The 21,041-nt window shown below is 40.3% G+C and overlaps 1 protein-coding gene across 2 annotated transcripts in view; it reads left to right on the forward strand.

Annotated features, from left to right (window-relative positions):
* Positions 1-21,041, forward strand: part of vwa8 (von Willebrand factor A domain containing 8) — a 212,249-nt gene that overhangs the window by 8,764 nt on the left and 182,444 nt on the right. For both annotated transcript variants that reach the window (XM_072914532.1, XM_061970810.2), the window contains exons 2-4: positions 6,074-6,151; positions 6,226-6,356; positions 6,428-6,538. In XM_072914532.1, the coding sequence (XP_072770633.1) occupies positions 6,074-6,151; positions 6,226-6,356; positions 6,428-6,538 (320 nt within the window). The remainder of the gene's footprint in view (positions 1-6,073; positions 6,152-6,225; positions 6,357-6,427; positions 6,539-21,041) is intronic.

Here is a 21,041-nt window from a genome sequence, read left to right on the forward strand (position 1 = left end):
TTGGAGATATATCAACATATCTTTTTTCAATAAAATATGTTAGGAATGGTTAGAATATTGAAGAATGCTTGTTGAAATGCTAGTGGAATATAGAAGGAAGGATACAAACAGTTGGACTTTGAAATGGTTTGAATAGAGAAATAATTTGATAGTAGAAATTATTTCAATGTTGAAGATCGGAAACTGTACTGAAACGTACTATAAATATAGAAATGATGAATGTATGCTGTAATAGTTGGATTTAAACTTTATGACTCAAATATGTAAAACTATCTAAAAAAAGATGTGTGCATTTGGTCCCTATGAGGTGTGAACCCACATTACTGTTGTTAAAAGTAAAGATTCAAATTCAAGTATTGCTTTTTTGCTAATTTCAGGCTAAATTCATGTTTATTTTTACTACAACAAAAATATATGTTTTGATAGTGTGGAATATCTACTCCCACTCAGTCAAGATTATTTTTTAGGTGGAAACAAGGGCAAGTGTAAGTGAGAATGGTGGGAGGAGTACAAATTTTATTGTCCAATATTTTGAAAAATTATGAATACTGTAAAAACTGGGAATTTTGGGGGTAAAAAATACCAAGTTGTATTGTCCTATTCAAAACCAATGTTTAAAAAAATAATAATTAAAGCACCAATGATTGTATATGAAATTATCCTCTGCATTTGACCCATCACTCTTGATCACCCCCTGGGAGGTGAGGGGAGCAGTGAGCAGCAGCGGTGGCCACGCCCAGGAATCATTGTTGGTGATTTAACCCCCAATTCCAAGCCTTGATGCTGAGTGCCAAGCAGGGAGGTAATGGGTCCCAGTTTTATAGTCTTTGGTATGACTCGGCCGGGGTTTGAACTCGCGACCTACCGATCTCAGGGTGGACACTCTAACCACAACCACAAGGCCACTGAGCAGATATTAATGAAGGATTGGCTGAAATAAGTTGAAAAATGTGGGAGGAGTAGTCGAAAGAAAAAAGGGTTGAAAATACTGTAAAATGATAAATTACTGTAACATCGATATTGATGTAGAACAGGGGTGCTCATTACGTCGATCGCGATCTACCGGTCGATCTTGGAGGGTAGTGTCAGTCGATCACCAGCCAGGCATTAAAAAAATAGTCCTAAAAATGAGCGATCATAAATCTTCACTATGACGTCACTTCCGTCACTTGATTGACATTCACGGCACCCGAGGGTCTTCTGAGATGACGCTGGCTGCTGCCAGCTCATTAAAATGACCGACTGGAAGGCGAGAAACACTTTATTTCAACAGACTCTGGCGCCGTACCTGTCGTCAAAACTCCAAAGACCGACTGCACAGTTGCACAATAAAAGCTCTGCTTCATCCTGCCTGCGCTACCAAAATAAGAGTCTCAGAAAGCTGGCGTGCACAAGCTAGCAAGCTACGGAGTTTGCCGACAATGTATTTCTTGTAAAGTGTATACAAAGGAGTACGGAAGCTGGACAAATAAGATGCCAAAAACCAACCACTTTCATGTGGTATTGGACAGAAAGGAGGACTTTTTTTCTCCTCCATTCGAAAATGCGGACGTTATCATCACCACTGTCTGATTCCAATCAATGCAAGTCATCACAATCAGGTAATACACCAACTTATATTCTTGTCTTCATGAAAGAAAGGAATCTATATGTGTTAAACATGCTTGTATTATCTTTAAACACCTTTAAGTTGTTAACAATATTAACTATATGTATTAAACATACTTGTATTATCATTAAACACCTGTAATGTATTAACAATATTAACTATATGTGTTAAACATGCTTGCGTTATCATTAAACACATTTAACTTGTTAACAAAAACATATATTTCATAAATAAGTAAATATAAATTACATATATGAATGAGGTAGATCCCCACGACTTGATCAATTGAAAAGTAGCTCGCCTGCAGAAAAAGTGTGAGCACCCCTGATGTAGAACGATTGTTAAATGAGCCCGCCTGTCCTGAAAGCGTTGGACATTTTTAAACTTGAACGGGATCAATCGGATGAACGGTTTGGGAGTTATAGGCGGATGAAACTCGCTACGGATGAATAATAATAAATAGATTAATTTTGGTGTAGAATAATATATTGTGAATGTTCAACTTTCACTTTCTGAGAAGCAGTGTCTTCTGCAGTGGACAATCTTTATATCAGTTTGAAAAATGCTGTTTCTCTGAAAAGTTAACAGACAATTTAACTTTTATTAATGTAAATACCTCAAAAATGTATGTCTAGCTTTGCTGGCTTCAATATATTTTCCGGGTGATAGTTTATCAAGTAGATTCTGCTATTCCTGCCGTGTGCCGCATCCGCACTCCCAGGGGACGAAGATAACCCTTTGCTTTATTACCCCCGCCAAAGGGGTTATGTTTTCACCAGGGTTTTTTTGTCAGTTTTTAGCAACATAACTCAAAAAGGTATGGATGGATTTTGATTAAATGTTTAGGAAATGTGCATAATAACAATTTCTCTTATCTACTACGAACACACTTCTCCCGCACGCTTCCTCATTTTCTCCCACCCTGCACAGAGGATTGTGAGAGATTAGGGATGTCCCGATCCGATATTTGGATCGGATCGGCCGCCGATATTTGCCAAAAATTGCGTATCGGCAAGGCATGGGAAAATGCTGATCCAGATCCAGTTTAAAAAAAAAACTCCGGTCCGTGTTTTCCAACGCACCGATTTAAATAATACATTCCACTTTTCTGCTGCTCCGTAATTTCCGTTCCGCATTTTCCAGCACACCTTCAACACATCCACAATTCTCATGCAGTTGATTTTAGCTGCTGGCATTACACGACAGGCTCTTCTCACTCTTTCCTGCGTCTCCCTCTCACAGACAGCAAGCGCACCTTCTTACACACGTCACATACTGTCACTTCATACGTCACATACGTATACGTCCTCTCCCAGCAGAGAGCGAGGTAGCAGCATGGCTAACGTTAGCTGTGATGCTAGCGCAGCCGTTAAGGTGCGCGCCTGCTCAAACGTCCTCTGCGCACGGCAAATCTATGCCACGCACAAAATCAAATAAAAAAATAAGCGCATAACAATTTTCGACACACGGACACGACAGAGACAACAGTTTTCGTCATCATTGTTCAAATATTGTGACGTCTGTCGAGACGCTTATCTCCATTCGGTGCCACACGTCCACACCATCAAAATGCAGAGGCAAAAATGTCCACATCAACACCGTATGAAAAAATTAGTGATTTTTTTAGTTGTGATTTCCTTCTCTGCATGAAAGTTTAAAAGTAGCATATATTAATGCAGTATGAAGAACAATGTTTTAATGTAGACATGCAAGCCTTGAAAGAACATTTTGAAAATCAAGACTACATTTCCTGCAAATGGGTGCATTTCTACCCTATATTTTAACTTTAGATTTATTCTCATATCAAACCCTTTTAGTTGTCTTTTTGACACTTACATCCGGCGCCCCCCTCCACACCCCGGATTATAAATAATGTAAATAATTCAATGTGATTATCTTGTGTGATGACTGTATTATGATGATAGTATATATCTGATAGTATATATCTGTATCATGAATCAATTTAAGTGGACCCCGACTTAAACAAGTTGAAAAACTTATTGGGGTGTTACCATTTAGTGGTCAATTGTACGGAATATGTACTTCACTGTGCAACCTACTAATAAAAGTCTCAACCAATCAATCAAAACACATAGAATCATCATACTGCTGTGATTATATGCATCAAGTGTTCATTCAAGGCTAAGGCAAAATATCGAGATATACAGGTAAAAGCCAGTAAATTAGAATATTTTGAAAAACGTGATTTATTTCAGTAATTGCATTCAAAAGGTGTAACTTGTACATTATATTTATTCATTGCACACAGACTGATTCATTCAAATGTTTATTTCATTTAATTTTGATGATTTGAAGTGGCAACAAATGAAAATCCAAAATTCCGTGTGTCACAAAATTAGAATATTACTTAAGGCTAATACAAAAAAGGGATTTTTAGAAATGTTGGCCAACTGAAAAGTATGAAAATGAAAAATATGAGCATGTACAATACTCAATACTTGGTTGGAGCTCCTTTTGCCTCAATTACTGCGTTAATGCGGCGTGGCATGGAGTCGATGAGTTTCTGGCACTGCTCAGGTGTTATGAGAGCCCAGGTTGCTCTGATAGTGGCCTTCAACTCTTCTGCGTTTTTGGGTCTGGCATTCTGCATCTTCCTTTTCACAATACCCCACATATTTTCTATGGGGCTAAGGTCAGGGGAGTTGGCGGGCCAATTTAGAACAGAAATACCATGGTCCGTAAACCAGGCACGGGTAGATTTTGCGCTGTGTGCAGGCGCCAAGTCCTGTTGGAACTTGAAATCTCCATCTCCATAGAGCAGGTCAGCAGCAGGAAGCATGAAGTGCTCTAAAACTTGCTGGTAGACGGCTGCGTTGACCCTGGATCTCAGGAAACAGAGTGGACCGACACCAGCAGATGACATGGCACCCCAAACCATCACCCAACCATGCAAATTCTGCATTTCCTTTGGAAATCGAGGTCCCAGAGTCTGGAGGAAGACAGGAGAGGCACAGGATCCACGTTGCCTGAAGTCTAGTGTAAAGTTTCCACCATCAGTGATGGTTTGGGGTGCCATGTCATCTGCTGGTGTCGGTCCACTCTGTTTCCTGAGATCCAGGGTCAACGCAGCCGTCTACCAGCAAGTTTTAGAGCACTTCATGCTTCCTGCTGCTGACCTGCTCTATAGAGATGGAGATTTCAAGTTCCAACAGGACTTGGCGCCTGCACACAGCGCAAAATCTACCCGTGCCTGGTTTACGGACCATGGTATTTCTGTTCTAAATTGGCCCGCCAACTCCCCTGACTTTAGCCCCATAGAAAATCTGTGGGGTATTGTGAAAAGGAAGATGCAGAATGCCAGACCCAAAAACGCAGAAGAGTTGAAGGCCACTATCAGAGCAACCTGGGCTCTCATAACACCTGAGCAGTGCCAGAAACTCATCGACTCCATGCCACGCCGCTTTAACGCAGTAATTGAGGCAAAAGGAGCTCCAACCAAGTATTGAGTATTGTACATGCTCATATTTTTCATTTTCATACTTTTCAGTTGGCCAACATTTCTAAAAATCCCTTTTTTGTATTAGCCTTAAGTAATATTCTAATTTTGTGACACACGGAATTTTGGATTTTCATTTGTTGCCACTTCAAATCATCAAAATTAAATGAAATAAACATTTGAATGCATCAGTTTGTGTGCAATGAATAAATATAATGTACAAGTTACACCTTTTGAATGCAATTACTGAAATAAATCAAGTTTTTCAAAATATTCTAATTTACTGGCTTTTACCTGTATATTGTGTATTGCAATATGGCCTTAAAATATCGCAATATTTAAAAAAGGCCATATCGCCCAGCCCTAGTTCAATGATGCCATTTCTGTTTGTCATGTATAATTTTGTCTATTTTGTGTTTATCCTTGAATAAACAGGTCAGTTTCTTGTTACCAACCATTGCGTATTATTCATACTCACCTAATTCAGCTGGCTAGTTGTTATCAAGAGTACTAAAACCCTTTTCAACATGATTCTGACAACTAAGTAGGCTAAATAACTTTAAACTTTAATACATGCTCGGATAGGCCAGTATCGGTCAGTATTGGTATCGGTCAGTATCGGTATCGGATCGGAAGTGCAAAAACCTGGATCGGGACATCCCTATGAGAGATGTAGTTTATTTTTCAGACCAGCCAAAGCAAAAGCGCCAGAAAAAAAGCACACCCAACAAATTGTTGTTTGACGCCGTCACACGTCAAGGCATTATTGTGAGGAGTTTGAAACCGCAATATCACGGTATCTACAAAAACGTTACATCCCTATCAGCTAGTAAAAAGGTATTGAGCTTTCATTCAAGCTTTGTCAAATAAAAATGGCAGCTGATCCAAATGCAATTATGACAGTTTACAAAGGCTTCTAAACAGTGACAGTCTTAACAAGAGACTACACTGTTTGGTGTCAGAGTTGTAATTATTTGTGACTGATAACCGTGCTGTGTTTTCTGCAGGCGACACAGTGATGATTGGAGACATTTCTTACAAACTCAAAACCCCACGCAACCCAGAGTTGGTTCCTGTCAAACACAGTGCGTTAACATTTCTGCATGTCTTGCCTCAGGTGCACATGGAAATTTAACAGGTGTGATATTTTCCTTACTAGTTTCAGACTCCTTGCCTCAGGCGGTGGCCCAGCACCTGAGATGGATTATGCAGAAAGACCTCCTGGGCCAGGATGTCTTTCTGATCGGTCCCCCTGGACCTTTGAGACGCTCCATTGCCATGCAATACCTTGTGAGTATGCCACATGTGTGGTTTGTCAAGATACGTTGTTTGAAGTCTACAATCTTTCTTGTATTTAAAAGGAGTTGACCAAAAGGGAAGTGGAGTATGTGGCTCTGTCCAGGGACACCACAGAGACGGACCTGAAACAGAGGAGAGAGATCCGGGCTGGGACTGCCTTTTACGTTGACCAGGTAGGAGGTGACTACCAAAGGAGAGTGGCCACTTGAAGTTCCCCCTCGTGTCTTAGGTTATCTACAACCAAATGTGTGTTTAGAATTACATGCTCACAATTAGGTGCACAGCTATCATTTATTATCATAACCAAGTAATCAATGGATTAGTTTGTTCAACAAATCGAGTCATCGGTTACAACACACTTCATAGCCTCAATGCGTAGGCCTGGGCTGATAACATTTGCTTGACAATTTATTGACCTACACATTTTTGTAGATCAACAATATTATTGTCAACTAGACATGTCCGATAATGGCTTTTTTGCCGATATTGTCCAACTCTTAATTACCGATTCTGATATCAACCGATACCGATATATACAGTTGTAGAAATAACACATTATTATGCCTAATTTTGTTGTGATGCCCCACTGGATGCATTAAACCAGGGGTGCTCAATACGTCGATCGCGATCTACCAGTCGATCGCAAAGGTAGTATTGGTAGATCGCATTACATAAAAATAAAAATAAAATTACAAAAAAATTGCGTTAGTGAAGTGAAGTGAATTACATTTATATAGCGCTTTTTCTCAAGTGACTCAAAGCGCTTTACATAGTGAAACCCAATATCTAAGTTACATTTAAACCAGTGTGGGTGGCACTGGGAGCAGTTGGGTAAAGTGTCTTGCCCAAGGACACAACGGCAGGGACTAGGATGGCGGAGGCGGGGATCGAACCTGCAACCCTCAAGTTGCTGGCACGGCCGCTCTACCAACCGAGCTATACCGTCATTACATTAAAAAAAAAAAAAAAAATTGACGCCAGCCTATCATCCATCCCGTCTTTTGATTGATAAACAGGGCAGCCAGTCAGATGACATCTTCGTTTTTCTGACACTTAGGTCACTGCGCATGCGCAAACAACGGCGGTTAGTGCAGCAAAGCTAACAAGCTTGTCAGCGAGTTACCGCCAATTTTCAGCCCTCGGTTTTTTCTCTTAAGGGTATAAAAATGAGTGGGGGAGCTGGACCAAGTAAGAAGACAAAAACTTATCACTTTCATACGGAATGGGAGGAGGACTTTTTTTTCACGATGACATTTTCGAAGTGCGTTTGCCTCATCTGCCAATCTGCCATCGCAATACCAAAGAAGGGAAATGTGGAGCGGCATTTTCGGACTATTCATGGGAAATACGACACCGACTTCCCGCTGAAAAGCGAGCTGAGAAAGAGAAAGGTGAAGGAACTGAAATCCCAGTTGTCCGGACAGCAGTCATTTTTCACACAACAAACTTCAAAAGCGAAAGTCGCCACCGAAGCATCATTCCGGGTGAGTCACATCATCGTTAATAACAATAAGTCCTTCCAAGACGGAGAGATGGTAAAGGAGGCATTCGTTAAAGCAGCTGACTCATTGTTCCGAGACTTTAAAAATAAGGCAGAAATATTATCTTCGATATATAGAATCCTCAATATATTTAGAAATAAATATATGTATTGCATTTTTGTAGTAGGTACATCATTTTGACTTGATCATTTTATAAGTAGCTTGCATGCTGAAAAAGTGTGAGCACCCCTGATTCTTGTATTATCATTAAACACCTTTAATTTATTAACAATATTAACTATATGTGTTAAACATGCTTGCATTATCATTAAACACTGTTAACTTGTTAACAAAAACATATATTTCATAAATAAGTAAATATAAATTATATTTATGAATGAGGTAGATCCCCACGACTTGATCAATTGAAAAGTAGCCTGCAGAAAAAATGTGAGCACCCCTGCATTAAACAATGTAACTTTACCATGAATTGATTAACGTGGAGTAGTTGAAAAACTTATTGGGGTGTTACCATTTAGTGGTCAATTGTACGGAATATGTACTGTACTGTGCAATCTACTAATACAAGTTTCAATCAATCATTCAAAAACAAGGTTTTCCAAAATAAGAGAACAACTTCAACTCCAGTTATGGAAAAAAGTGCCAACATGGCACTGCCATGTTTATTATTGAAGTCATAAAGTGCATTTTTTTTTTTTAACATGCCTCAAAACAGCGGCTTGGAATTTGGGACATGCTCTCCCTGAGATAATCTTGATACCCATTACAACTATGGGAAATACTTTACTTTGACTTGGGTTGGGGGGGGCAGGGTTTGGTGGTAGCGGAGGTGTATATTGTAGCGTCCCGGAAGAGTTAGCGCTGCAAGGGGTTCTGGGTATTTGTTCTGTTGTGTTTATGTTGTGTTACGGTGCGGATGTTCTCCCGAAATGTGTTTGTCATTCTTGTTTGGTGTGGGTTCACAGTGTGGCGCATATTTGTAACAGTGTTAAAGTTGTTTATACGGCCACCCTCAGTGTGACCTGTATGGCTGTTGACCAAGTATGGATTGCATTCACTTGTGTGTGTGAAAAGCCGTAGATATTATGTGATTGGGCCGGCACATAAAGGCAGTACCTTTAAGGTTTATTGGCGCTGTGTCCTTCTTCCTACATCCGTGTACACAGCGGCGTGGTTCGGTTTGAAACCGATACCGATAATTTTGAAACCGATACCGATAACTTCCGATATTACATTTTAAAGCATTTATCGGCCGATAATATCGGACTGCCGATATTATCGGACATCCCGACTGTCAACATTAGATTACGACCAAATTACCCTCTGATGTAATGACAATATATAATAATAATAATCGAGCTGTATCCTTTTAAATGCAATAGACGTGTGTTTCTGGTATATTTTATATATATTTTAATATATTTTAATATTGTAATGAAAATGTCAACTTTTGAATATCCAAGTTAAATAAAAAATAATACAAGTAAAATGTACTCTGTCCGTCACAATTATCAGTATTAAAGTTAAAGTACCATTGATAGTCACACACACACTAGGTGTGGTGAAATTAACCTCTGCATTTGACCCATCTGGGGAGCAGTGAGCAGCAGCGGTGGCCGCGCTCGGGAATCATTTTGGTGATTCAACCCCCCATTCCAACCCTTGATGCTGAGTGCCAAGCAGGGAGGTAATGGGTCCCATTTTTATAGTCTTTGGTATGACTCGGCCGGGGTTTGAACTCACAACCTACCAATCTCAGGTTGATCTCAGGGCGGACACTTTAACCACAAGGTCACTGAGCAGGCTTATCGCGGTATCGTTGAATGTACTAAAAAGTACTTATACACACACTAAAATGTTTTAACCAAGTTGTGTTTTGTTTAAATAACTAGAATACATAGACCCACAATATACTCTTTTGGCAGAGGAAACATCAAATATTGTTCTGGCTTCATAAGAGCCATGTTATTTGTATTTGTGTGTTGAAATGTGTTTATCTTATTCCATTTAAATTGGTAAGCGTTTTAGAATGTTTTTTTAATAAATGCAAATTGACTGATTATTTAGTTTCACTTCCGGTTTATGTGACGTCACGCAAGTTCACATCCTGTTGAAAACACCATGTTTCAACTTGAAACTGTTGGGTATAGATCAGGGGTCGGCAACCCGCGGCTCCGGAGCCGCATGCGGCTCTTTGATCACTCTGATGCGGCTCAGCAGCTTACTTGCTGAACCCCCCAATTTTCCCGTGAGACTTCCGGATTTCAGTGCCTCTCGCGGAAAACTCCCGGGATTAATATTCACCGATTTTCACCCTTACAGCTATAATAAGGGCGTGCCATGATGGTGCAACATTTGGCGCTCTCTAAAATCTGTATTAACAGCGTGCCAGCCCAACATTTGTTATACAATATACATCTTCTGCTTGCACACGTAAGTGACAGCAAGGCATACTTGTTCAACAGCCACACAGGTTACACTGACGGTGGCCATTTAAAACAATTTTAACACTCTTACTAATAATGCGCCACACTTTGAACCAAAACCAAACAAGAATGACAAACACATTTCGGGAGAACATCTGCACCTTAGCACAACATAAACACAACATAACAAACACCCAGAATCCCATGCAGCCCTGACTCTTCCGGGCTACATTATACACCCCTGCTACCACCCCCACCCCAACCCTGCTCCCTCACACATCACATACCTGCCAACTACTCCGGTTTTCCCGTAATTAGTACGGTTTTTATCAACCTATTCCGGGTTACGGTTGCAGTGATAAAAAATACGGTTTTTCATTAATTACAATTTTTTATTTTTTTTTAAGTTTTATTCACGAAATCGCGTAACAACAATGACAATCGACACTGCTTCCCGTAACTTCCTATCGAGCCATTCCGAATGCCATGTGCGAGGCTATTTATAGCACCGCTGCCAAGCACGAGGCACCAGTTGCCATTGTTTCCAAACGAGCGAACGATCATGGAATCAGCCGTAGAAAAATCGCAAACGAGTCTTAAACCGAAAAGAAAACTGCAGTCATTCCGTGAAGAATATTCAAAAGCCTATCCGGGAATAATTATCCGTTCCAAAAAGGGTGAAAACTACGCGAATTGCACCTTGTGCAGACAAGATTTTTCGATCGGACACGGAGGAATTAGCGATGTGAAAGACCACGTTGGGACAAAAAAACACAAGTCTAATGCCGTTGCTAGCGATACAAGTGGAAAACTTTCAACGTTTTTCGTCGCCCAAACAGATTCTTTGGGTGTGATAAATGCCGAAGTTTTATTTACGGAGGCAATGATTGACCATGGACTTCCAATCGCACTGGCTGATCACATGGGACAGTTATTTCGGAAAATGTTTCCTGACTCGAAAATCGCCAAAAAATATGGATGTGGTCGAACCAAAACATCAAACATTATTCAGTGTCTTGGAACAGAATCCTCAAAAAGTATCGCCGATGTCATGAAGACGGAACCATTTAGCATGTCGACTGACGGCAGCACCGATTATGACGATGTAAAACTGTACCCCAACCCAAAAATCATATGGGTTGATTGACATGTTTGAAACATGTCAATCAACCCATATGATTTTTGCTGTAATATTTTTGTTTTGAAAAGTCACTGTGACTGATAGAAAAGTGATGGTTTTAGCAACATTTTAACCTGTCTGAATGCTAATAATCATTTTGCGTCGGGGGGCGAAGGCTGAACCCCCCACCAGGACTTTGTCCTGGACCTACCGGGGCCTGCGGCCCCTGGGCCCTGGCTACTAGGTTTTTCTGATTTCAAAAGTTGGCAGGTATGACATCAGTTAGGGCTGCATGGGATTCTGGGTATTTGTCCTGTTGTGTTTATGTTGTGTTACTGTGCAGATGTTCTCCCAAAATGTGTTGTCATTCTTGTTTGGTATGGGTTCACAGTGTGGCGCATTATTAGTAAGAGTATTATAGTTGTTTTTTTTATACCGCCACCGTCAGTGTAACCTGTGTGGTTGTTGACCAAGTATGCCTTGCTGTCACCTACGTGAGCAAGCGGAAACACCATACAACGTGTGGCTGATCAGACACGCTGGTTGTAGTGGTTGCTATATGCTGTACCATAACGGCACGCATGACGCTGACAAGCGCCATTCATTTAAAACCCGCGTGCCGCACCAGCTTTCAAATTCCATATAAGGGTGTGGGCAGCGTGTCTGAGACCCCTGGTTTATGCATAGCACAAAGCAAAAAGTAACCTTTGTATGCAGTGTTAATTCATATAAAATTTCAAAAGAAATTTGCGGCTCCCATTGTTATCTATAATTTGCGAAACTGGTCAAAATGGCTCTTTGACTGGTAAAGGTTGCCGACCCCTGGTAAAGATCGATCACTGTTCAAAGACAGCACAGCCGTTGCTGTTGAAAGTGAATGTTGTATCTTATCTTGGATATGGTTTAATGGATACAATAAAACACAATTAAGCATATAAAGTCAACTTGTACTTTAAAAGTCACTAGAAGTGCTAAATGGTGTCATCCTCTAATTTGCATCATTAGCCGTGATGCATGTGCATGTATTGATGCTGTAAGAGAGAGCGATAATGTGGGTAAGACAAAAAGTGAGTAAAAAACATGAAAAGCAAATCAAATGTATTTTAAACCAAAAATGTCCTTCTGTTGCTTCTTTTTGTTGTTATTGTTACAATCAAGACTGAGCTGAAAGTGAGTACTTTTAAATGCGGGAGAGTGATGTGTGCTTTTATGTGAGCGTTTCCAAAGACATTGCTATTTTGGTTTTAAAAAAAGTATGTGAAAAGCTCTGAATACTCGCTAAATAGAGCGACAAAGTAGCCAAGAAAAACATTTACAAGAAATCATTCATCTGCTCTGCAATAACTGTTCTAAACAACATGGAATAGGCCACACTGTTTGTAGTTGAGATAGGCTCCAGCACCCCCCACGACCCTGAAAGGGACAAACGGTAGAAAAAGGATGGATGGATGGATGTTTCTCTTGTATGTCTGTTGCTGTGTGTAGATGTGTTTTTAATTGTGTGATCGAAGCCTTGTCAAATACAAATGTATGTTTTTCATGTAGAAAACAAATAAAGCCATATTCTTTTCTGTTCTATTCTATTCTAAGTTAGCTACATAGATGCCTCCTGCTGCGTTTTCTTATTCTCTGGCAGACCAGATGTGTTCGAGGTGTGAAAAGAAGCGGGGTGACCCAATATGCCGCCACTTGCTATACAGAGTTATAATGACAGGCTACATTCGCAGACAGTCCCGTTGTAAGGTTATTAATGAGTGTGGACCACCACAAATATGGGAAACACTTACCGTATTTTATAATATATAAGTCGCACCTGCCGAAAATGCATAATAAAGAAGGAAAAAAAACATACATAAGTCGCACTGGAGTATAAGTTGCATTTTTGGGGGAAATGTATTTGATAAAAGACAAGACAAGAATAGACATTTGAAAGGCAATTTAGAATAAAGAATAGTGAACAACAGGCTGAATAAGTGTACGTTATATGAGGCATAAATAACCAACTGGTATGTTAACGTAACATATTATGGTAAGAGTCATTCAAATAACTATAACATATATTTATATTATTTATATATTATATATATATATAATATATATGGGCAGCACGGTGGAAGAGGGGTTAGTGCGTCTGCCTCACAATACGAAGGTCCTGAGTAGTCGTGAGTTCAATCCCGGGCTCGGGATCTTTCTGTGTGGAGTTTGCATGTTCTCCCCGTGACTGCGTGGGTTCCCTCCGGGTACTCCGGCTTCCTCCCACCTCCAAAGACATGCACCTGGGGATAGGTTGATTGTCAACACTAAAAAATTGGCCCTAGTGTGTGAATGTTGTCTGTCTATCTGTGTTGGCCCTGCGATGAGGTGGCGACTTGTCCAGGGTGTACCCCGCCTTCCGCCCGATTGTAGCTGTGATAGGCTCCAGCGCCCCCCGCGACCCCAAAAAGGGAATAAGCGGTAGAAAATGGATGGATATATAATATATCATATTATTTATTATTATTACGGTCTATTATGAGCGAACTGTGGTGCTGAATTTCCCCCAGGGATCAATAAAGTACTTTCTATTCTATTCTATAGAACATGCTATACGTTTACCAAACAATCTGTCACTCCTAATCGCTAAATCCCATGAAATCTTATACGACTAGTCTCTTACGTGAATGAGATAAATAATATTATAATGTGTTAATCATTTCACACATAAGTCGCTCCTGAGTATAAGTCGCACCCCCGGCCAAACTATGAAAAAAACTGCGACTTATAGTCCGAAAAATACGGTAATTGAATCCAACATAAGAACAAAAACATCTATTAATTTGACCTTAAACATTATTAAAGTTAGCTTAGGATTTGTCTTTATTTTTCTCAAGCTGTCGTGCCTCTCCTGGAGTCTTCCTGCTTATATAAATTGATATGTGCACCCAAACCTTAACATCCCATTACTTCTCTCATCTGAATATATCACTCAGCCTGTTTGGTCGCTCTAAAACCACAAGAGTACATATGTACTGTATGTTAGTCAACATGTCTGCAGGGAATCTTTGAACTTCACACTTGGCAGGAAATCCGTCTTTCACTTCCCTTTCGGAGGTTTTAAACCGTTTCATGTGTGACTACATCCAGCCTGGCCGAGGTGTGGCTTGGTGTGTCCTTGAAAAACCGCAGCCAGAAAGTGATTTTTTTGCAGACTCACAATGGCACGGCAGCATGGACACTCAACAGCCCACGTTCTCTCCTCACCTTACCGACTGGTCGCACTCCAACTGTTGACTTTGCGGGCCATGTAACCATGGCGACTAGCCGTGCCCCATTATTCAGTGTGGTGTATCTCAGGAGAACTTTCTGCTCTCACACAGTAATCCACATAAGCCCAGTTATCGCCAGTTTATTGTTTCCCACTAATAAATCAGAGCACCTTTCTCCGCCTGAATAATAGGCTGCATTTTATACTATTATATTGTAGTCACTAGAACCACTACCACCTTGGTGTTTTATCACTGCATCAATTCTCAGCTCACAGGTTTGGTCTGCAGTAACCAGAAAACCCACAGCCAATTAGTGCTAATAGTGTGATATAAATAGACTGCAGCCAGTGTCGGATGTTAGTATTATGCAATGTGGAGGTTATCATTAATAACTGGCAGCATAAGTGATCTTGTTAAGTGCTTGTTTGTGCGTGAGCGAGTGTACCAAGGTCTTTGCTTTTGTGGATGATCTTAAATCGTTACATTTATTTTTATAATGCCAGGTGGCAGTTATCATTAATAACTGGCAGGAGGAGTGATCGCATGATTTATACAACACATACCTTGCCTACATGCATCTGCCAGTGTGTGAACGTTTGTACCTCAGGGTTTGACTTTGGGTAATATTTTGAGTCTTTCTATTTATTTATTTTATTATTATTTATTTATTTTATGCACTAATTACTTGCGGGAGGAGGGATTGCGTTAATTATATGACTTGACTATGTTGTGCACAATTGGGCCTGTGCGTGAGCGAGCATACCATGGGCTTTGAATCATGGACTTTTTCTAGCCCCTCTATTTATTTCCCATAACGCAAGGTGGTGGTTATCATTAATAACTAGCAGGAGAAGCGATCACTTTCATTGGATGACGCGTAGTGTGTGCACATGCCCGTATGACAGTAAGTGTACATTTTGGCTTTGTGAATTATTGTAGTTATTGTGAGTCTTTCCATTTATGTATATTATGCAATGTGGCAGTTATCATTAATAATCGTCAGGAGGAGTTGTCACATTATGTATAATAAGACACATATGTTGCCTGCATGCATGTGCCAGTGTGTGAACCATGGTACTTTAGACTTTGACTTTGTGAGTTATTTGGAGTCTTCTGTATTTCTATTGTGCAAGGTGGCCACTATCACTACTAACTGGCGGCAGGAGGAATTGCAATATTACTGTATATGTCTTCCTTGAGCATGGTGTGCACGCATGTGACTGTGCGTGACGGATCTTACTTTATGGACTATTTCTGTCTCTCTATTTATTTCCCACAACACAAGGTGGTGGTTATCATTAATAACTGGCATGAGGAGTGGTTGGATTAAATGTCTGAGACGAATACAGTGTGCGTGCGTGCCCGCGTGTGGGAGTTTGTACCAAGGGCTGGGACTTTGTGAAATTTTCCATGTTGTTCAGTTTATTTTTACATCGCTAGGTGGCTCTTATCGTTAATAACTGGCAGGAGGAGGGACTGCGTTAATGATATGACTTGACTATGTTGTGCATGCATGAGCGACCATGCCATGGACTTTTTTAAGTCGTTTCATTTATTTTTATAAAGCAAGGTTGTTGTTATCATTAATAACTTGTGAGAGGAGCGTTCACATGAGTTGCATTAATTACAAGACACTTATAGTATGTGTTGTGTGTATGTGCTTGTATTTTGAGTCTTCTATTCTGCAAGCTAGCGGTAGTTATTAATAACTAGCGGGAGGAGCAATCGCATGATTCGCTTATAGTATGTGTTGTGCTTTTATGCAAGTTGGCGGTTGTCATTAGTAACAGGTGGTAGTTTTTTCCCGGGCGCGGCGCCGCTGCTGCCCACTGCTCCCCTCACCTCACAGTGGGTGATCAAGGGGATGGGTCAAATGCAGAGGACACATTTCACCACACTTAGTGTGTGTGACAATCATTGGTACTTTAACTTTATACATACAAACTGTAGCACACAAAAAAGCACATTTAATAAAAAAAACGTTATTATGGTCTTACATTTACTTATAAATGAAGTCCATGCGCCGCTCCTTCTGAACAAAAGCATGTATAACTTGTTTATAGAAGTCTTCCTTATCTTTCTTCAGTTTTAAAAGTCTCGATGGAGATCTTCCTTTAATTATTACCTCCTGCTTCGATTGAAAGACCAGTTTAGAAAACTGTTCTGCCCTCACTATATGTGTTGAGGTTATACAGCTTGGCAGACAGCTAACAACCAATCCAGGACGTTCTAATAAAGTTCCAAAGCAGATCAATCCATTTAGGCTCTTTATTGTTGTTGATCTTGCTTTGTCTTGCACTGGACTTTTATGTATTTTTTTTGTAAAACTGAAATACACACAATGACAATGTATAAGCTATATGATTCAATCAACACACTGAAATGCAATACACAATATGTAAACATCAGCTCCACACAAATACACAGCACCACCATCAAACAAACACTGCTGAGTGTTGAAACTATTTCTATGGTGGAAATACACGACCGGTAGCCATTTTAAGTCCTCAAACGTCCATTAAATTAGTGCACAAAAATCGTTTTTCAATTCACATCTTACTATCAAATTTAGCCACTTTCCACCTTCATATTGAGCCACATAAACAAGTTAAACAGTTTATTTACAGACTTATCTTTTCCAAGGCTTGTAAGAGCTAACACAACTTGTCTACTTCTTATTGTCTCATGAACTGAACTAACATCGTAAACCGGAAGTGCCCAAACTGATGACGCGCAGCATTTTCCCATCACCACAAGGTGTCAGTAATAGTCCACAATCAAACGGGCATAACAAAAACTGTTTTATTTCAGATATGTAATCCTCCATGTTAAAAGTCCAGGCGAGAGGAAAAAATAAACGATCGCTAACTGTTGCTGCTTGTTGTCACTTATTCTGCAGCCGAGTAGTCGCAAAAATGATCCCTGGGATGATGGGATCACTAGCGCCCTCTACCACCATGAGGCGGGATTACTGCGAGCCTCAGCCAGTGCGTCTTCGCAGCCGTTTTATGTTTGCTCAGCACAAGAAATGCGTTACACACATACAGTTGTTGACAAAATACACTGCACATGATATACCTCAGCTAACTAAACTATGGAAATGTATAACAGTGTTTCCCACACATTCATTTATTTGTGGCGGCCCGCCACGAAAGAATTACGTCCGCCACAAATGGATTTTTCGGCTTTTGACTCGCTCGACCGCTCATAAAAGCAATGGGACTGTCTGTGAATGTTGCTTGTAGTTACAATTCCGGTGCAGTAGGTGGCAGTAGCCTACTATGCATTGCAACTCCGCCAATAGCACTTAATTCACCTGGTGGGCCAGAAGAAGAAGAAGACGAAGACGACGGAGTAAAAGAAAAACGGACCGACCGGATCAAAATACAAGGGTAATATAGGTTATAGCTGCATCGCTCGCGGCTCGTCATATATTTAACGTTAATCCGCGATTTCACCAAGCGTTTCTCTGACGGTGAGCAGCCTGACGCTGCTTCATTAACACCGCCGCTGTTTGACTCGGAGTCCGGGGCAGATGCACGTAATAACAATCACCTGTTTTCATACCGACGAGCTAACGTGTCCAGGTTATAACCCTGTTGTCAATAAACACACGTGGACTGAAGCTAAATTGTCCACTGTCCACTGCAGCATGTGAATGCAATGAAAAGAATCAAATCTGAGCCAACCAGCTGTTAAAATGTTGTCCAGGTTAATGTTTTGGCCATTAAAGGCCCTTCATTTCAAGATTTCAACTGTGATCGGGCTTTAAACAGGTGGCTGACCTGTTCAGATGGGTGTAACTGCTACTGGTCAAATAATGTGAAATAGCATTTCATTTTACATGTATGCAATGCCATTTAAATGTAATTATAGATAATAATAATAATAAATACTGTGTAGTGTTGTAAATAGTCAACGGGAAGGATTTTAGTAAGATATAAGCCATGAGCACTACACAGCCAGAAAAAAACCTAGGCAGGACAAGTAAAAATATTGGGGCAAGTAGATTTGAGAAGTCGGGCAAGTAGAAAAAAACCTTAACGTTGAACCCTGCATGTGTTGAGCTGCTGCCGCTTAAGATTAGACGGCACTGTACATAGAGCGGTTCTGCTCGTTAGTAATAAATTCTAATGTTGGATGTTCACTCCTTCACACAGATGAGTATAGAAAAATATTTTCAACGGCCGAAAAGGGCTCGACTTGGAGAGGATGTAGGCCTACAGTCCGGACCACAGGTGCGACCTGTTCAGCAGCAGCAGAAGGAGGAGGAGGAGGAGGAGGTTGACTGACTGTGGCAGGACACCTCTGCCTCTGTTTCACTTCATGTTGCTGGTAAATAATATGGTTGTAGTAGTAGGCTAAAGTTAAATTATTTAGTATTCACTAACTAAAGGGGCAGAGCTTTAAGAGACATTTTAGCTTTTATATTTTATAAGATATATTTTTTGTAAGAACCACAATTAATAAATATATTTCAGTGAATAACTAATTGTTCAAATCTGTATATAAATATGTACATAAAGTGTTGTAATTATATTCCAACTCCGCGTTCTTCTTGGTCATCGCCGCTGCCGCCGCTACCCCTCGACCACACCACCACAAATAGATGCCTGTCCTGTGGGAAACACTGTATAATATAATTCATATAGCAATACGGTCTCACTGCACAGCAGGCCAGCAGTTAGCCGAGTCATTGCGCAATCAACTGGCTGCTGATCACCGCAAGTCTCTTCTCAGTATTTGAACGGCGAATGTGAAAATTCAGCGATTTTGTATAAAAATAATCTAAAACTGGTGAAGTTAAATGGAAAATAACTTTATAGTATAATCACTGGATACATATAACAATTTAATAAAAACATTTTTTTTCTTTCCATGAAGGAAGGTGAGGCGGGGCCTCACCTGCCTCCCCTGACTGCACGTCACTGATTCCTATACATTATGTCATGCATGCAGCTGTGTGCAATGTCAAGCAGGCATGCACCTTTTAGTGGCGCTGAGTTTCATCCTCCCACGCGCCCTCCTCAAAATGAAAACAGATGTGCCGTCCGTGCTGGTTGCCATGGAAACAAGCCGATGGACAACATTATTTCTGGTCGTGTAAGGTGCGAAGGAGCCCGCTCACTCCCCTTTCTCCTTCTTCACACCTGATTGGATTCTTGGAGCCCAAAATAGCGTTCATGTTTGTGCGAGTTGACATGTTGGGTTTGTTCCACGTGTATTATTACTGGCCTGTGGGTGGGTGATAAGTCCATTCCTGTATGTGACAGGTGTGTTAAAGGCATAGTGTGGGTGTCATTTGGAGAACCGCTTTCTTTAGGAGGTGTGAGTCATGCTGTTTTTTTAAGGGTCAGTCCTTGTGCGAACGTTTCATTTTTATTTAAAATTTTTTACTACTTTTCAGAGTTTGTATACCAGATTAGTCACAACGGCATAATCAGAGTTTTTTGGGATTTGTACACTTAGCAGCCACTTATGTTAGGCACCCTCATGTAAACAGCAATAAGTTCGGGGATTTTTATAGATTTATTGGGCACGCTTTTACTGTTGTTATTGTAGCACACACAACCTCCAGTAAGCCTCTTTGCAGCACTATGATGTCACGATGCAAATCTGCACTTGTATTAACTCATAGTAGATGTAAACATACTGTAAAAGAAGTCATGTCGAGCCATGTTTCGCATTGTTAGGTTTATTTTGGTAGGGTTTTACTTCCCGTTTTTTTCCCCCATTCCCGTTGGCCGGACAGGACCCTCGGTCTTCACATTTTTGTGTACGAAGAACTTTGATTTACAGTTGCACCTCAACGTGCAAGCTTTAGTGGTTCTGTGACCTAGCTCTTAACTCGAAACACTTGTATCTCAAAACAACGCTTTCCATTGAAATGAATTGAAATCAATTTAATTTCAGTGTTTGCCCCCACAAAACTGAACAATTTTAACATGTAACATGCCTTTTAAAAAGTAAAACAAACTTTTGGATAAGATAGAAGGAATTGTATAAAAACAATATAATACAATGTATTAATCATACTGGCTGGGGATGTAATGTAACTCATGTTTTTGCTTGTAACTTAAAGCACAACAATTAGCCGAGGGACAGCTCTTATCTCAAAGCACTCTTAAGTTGAGGTACAACTGTATTGGCTATACATGCATATATATATATATATATATATATATATATATATATATATATATATAGGGTTCGGTGAGTCGGGTTCGGCGGAGGTCAAGACACACCCGACTCATCGTGTAAATAAAAACTTCTCCCTATCGGCGTATTACGGATACGGCAACAGCAGAAGTCAGACTGATTTGCAGGTGTGTAATTTGTTGTGAGTTTATGCACTGTGTTGGTTGTGTTCTTTGAACAAGGTG

Source organism: Nerophis lumbriciformis, linkage group LG13, assembly GCF_033978685.3.
Source record: "Nerophis lumbriciformis linkage group LG13, RoL_Nlum_v2.1, whole genome shotgun sequence".
NCBI lineage: Eukaryota > Metazoa > Chordata > Actinopteri > Syngnathiformes > Syngnathidae > Nerophis > Nerophis lumbriciformis.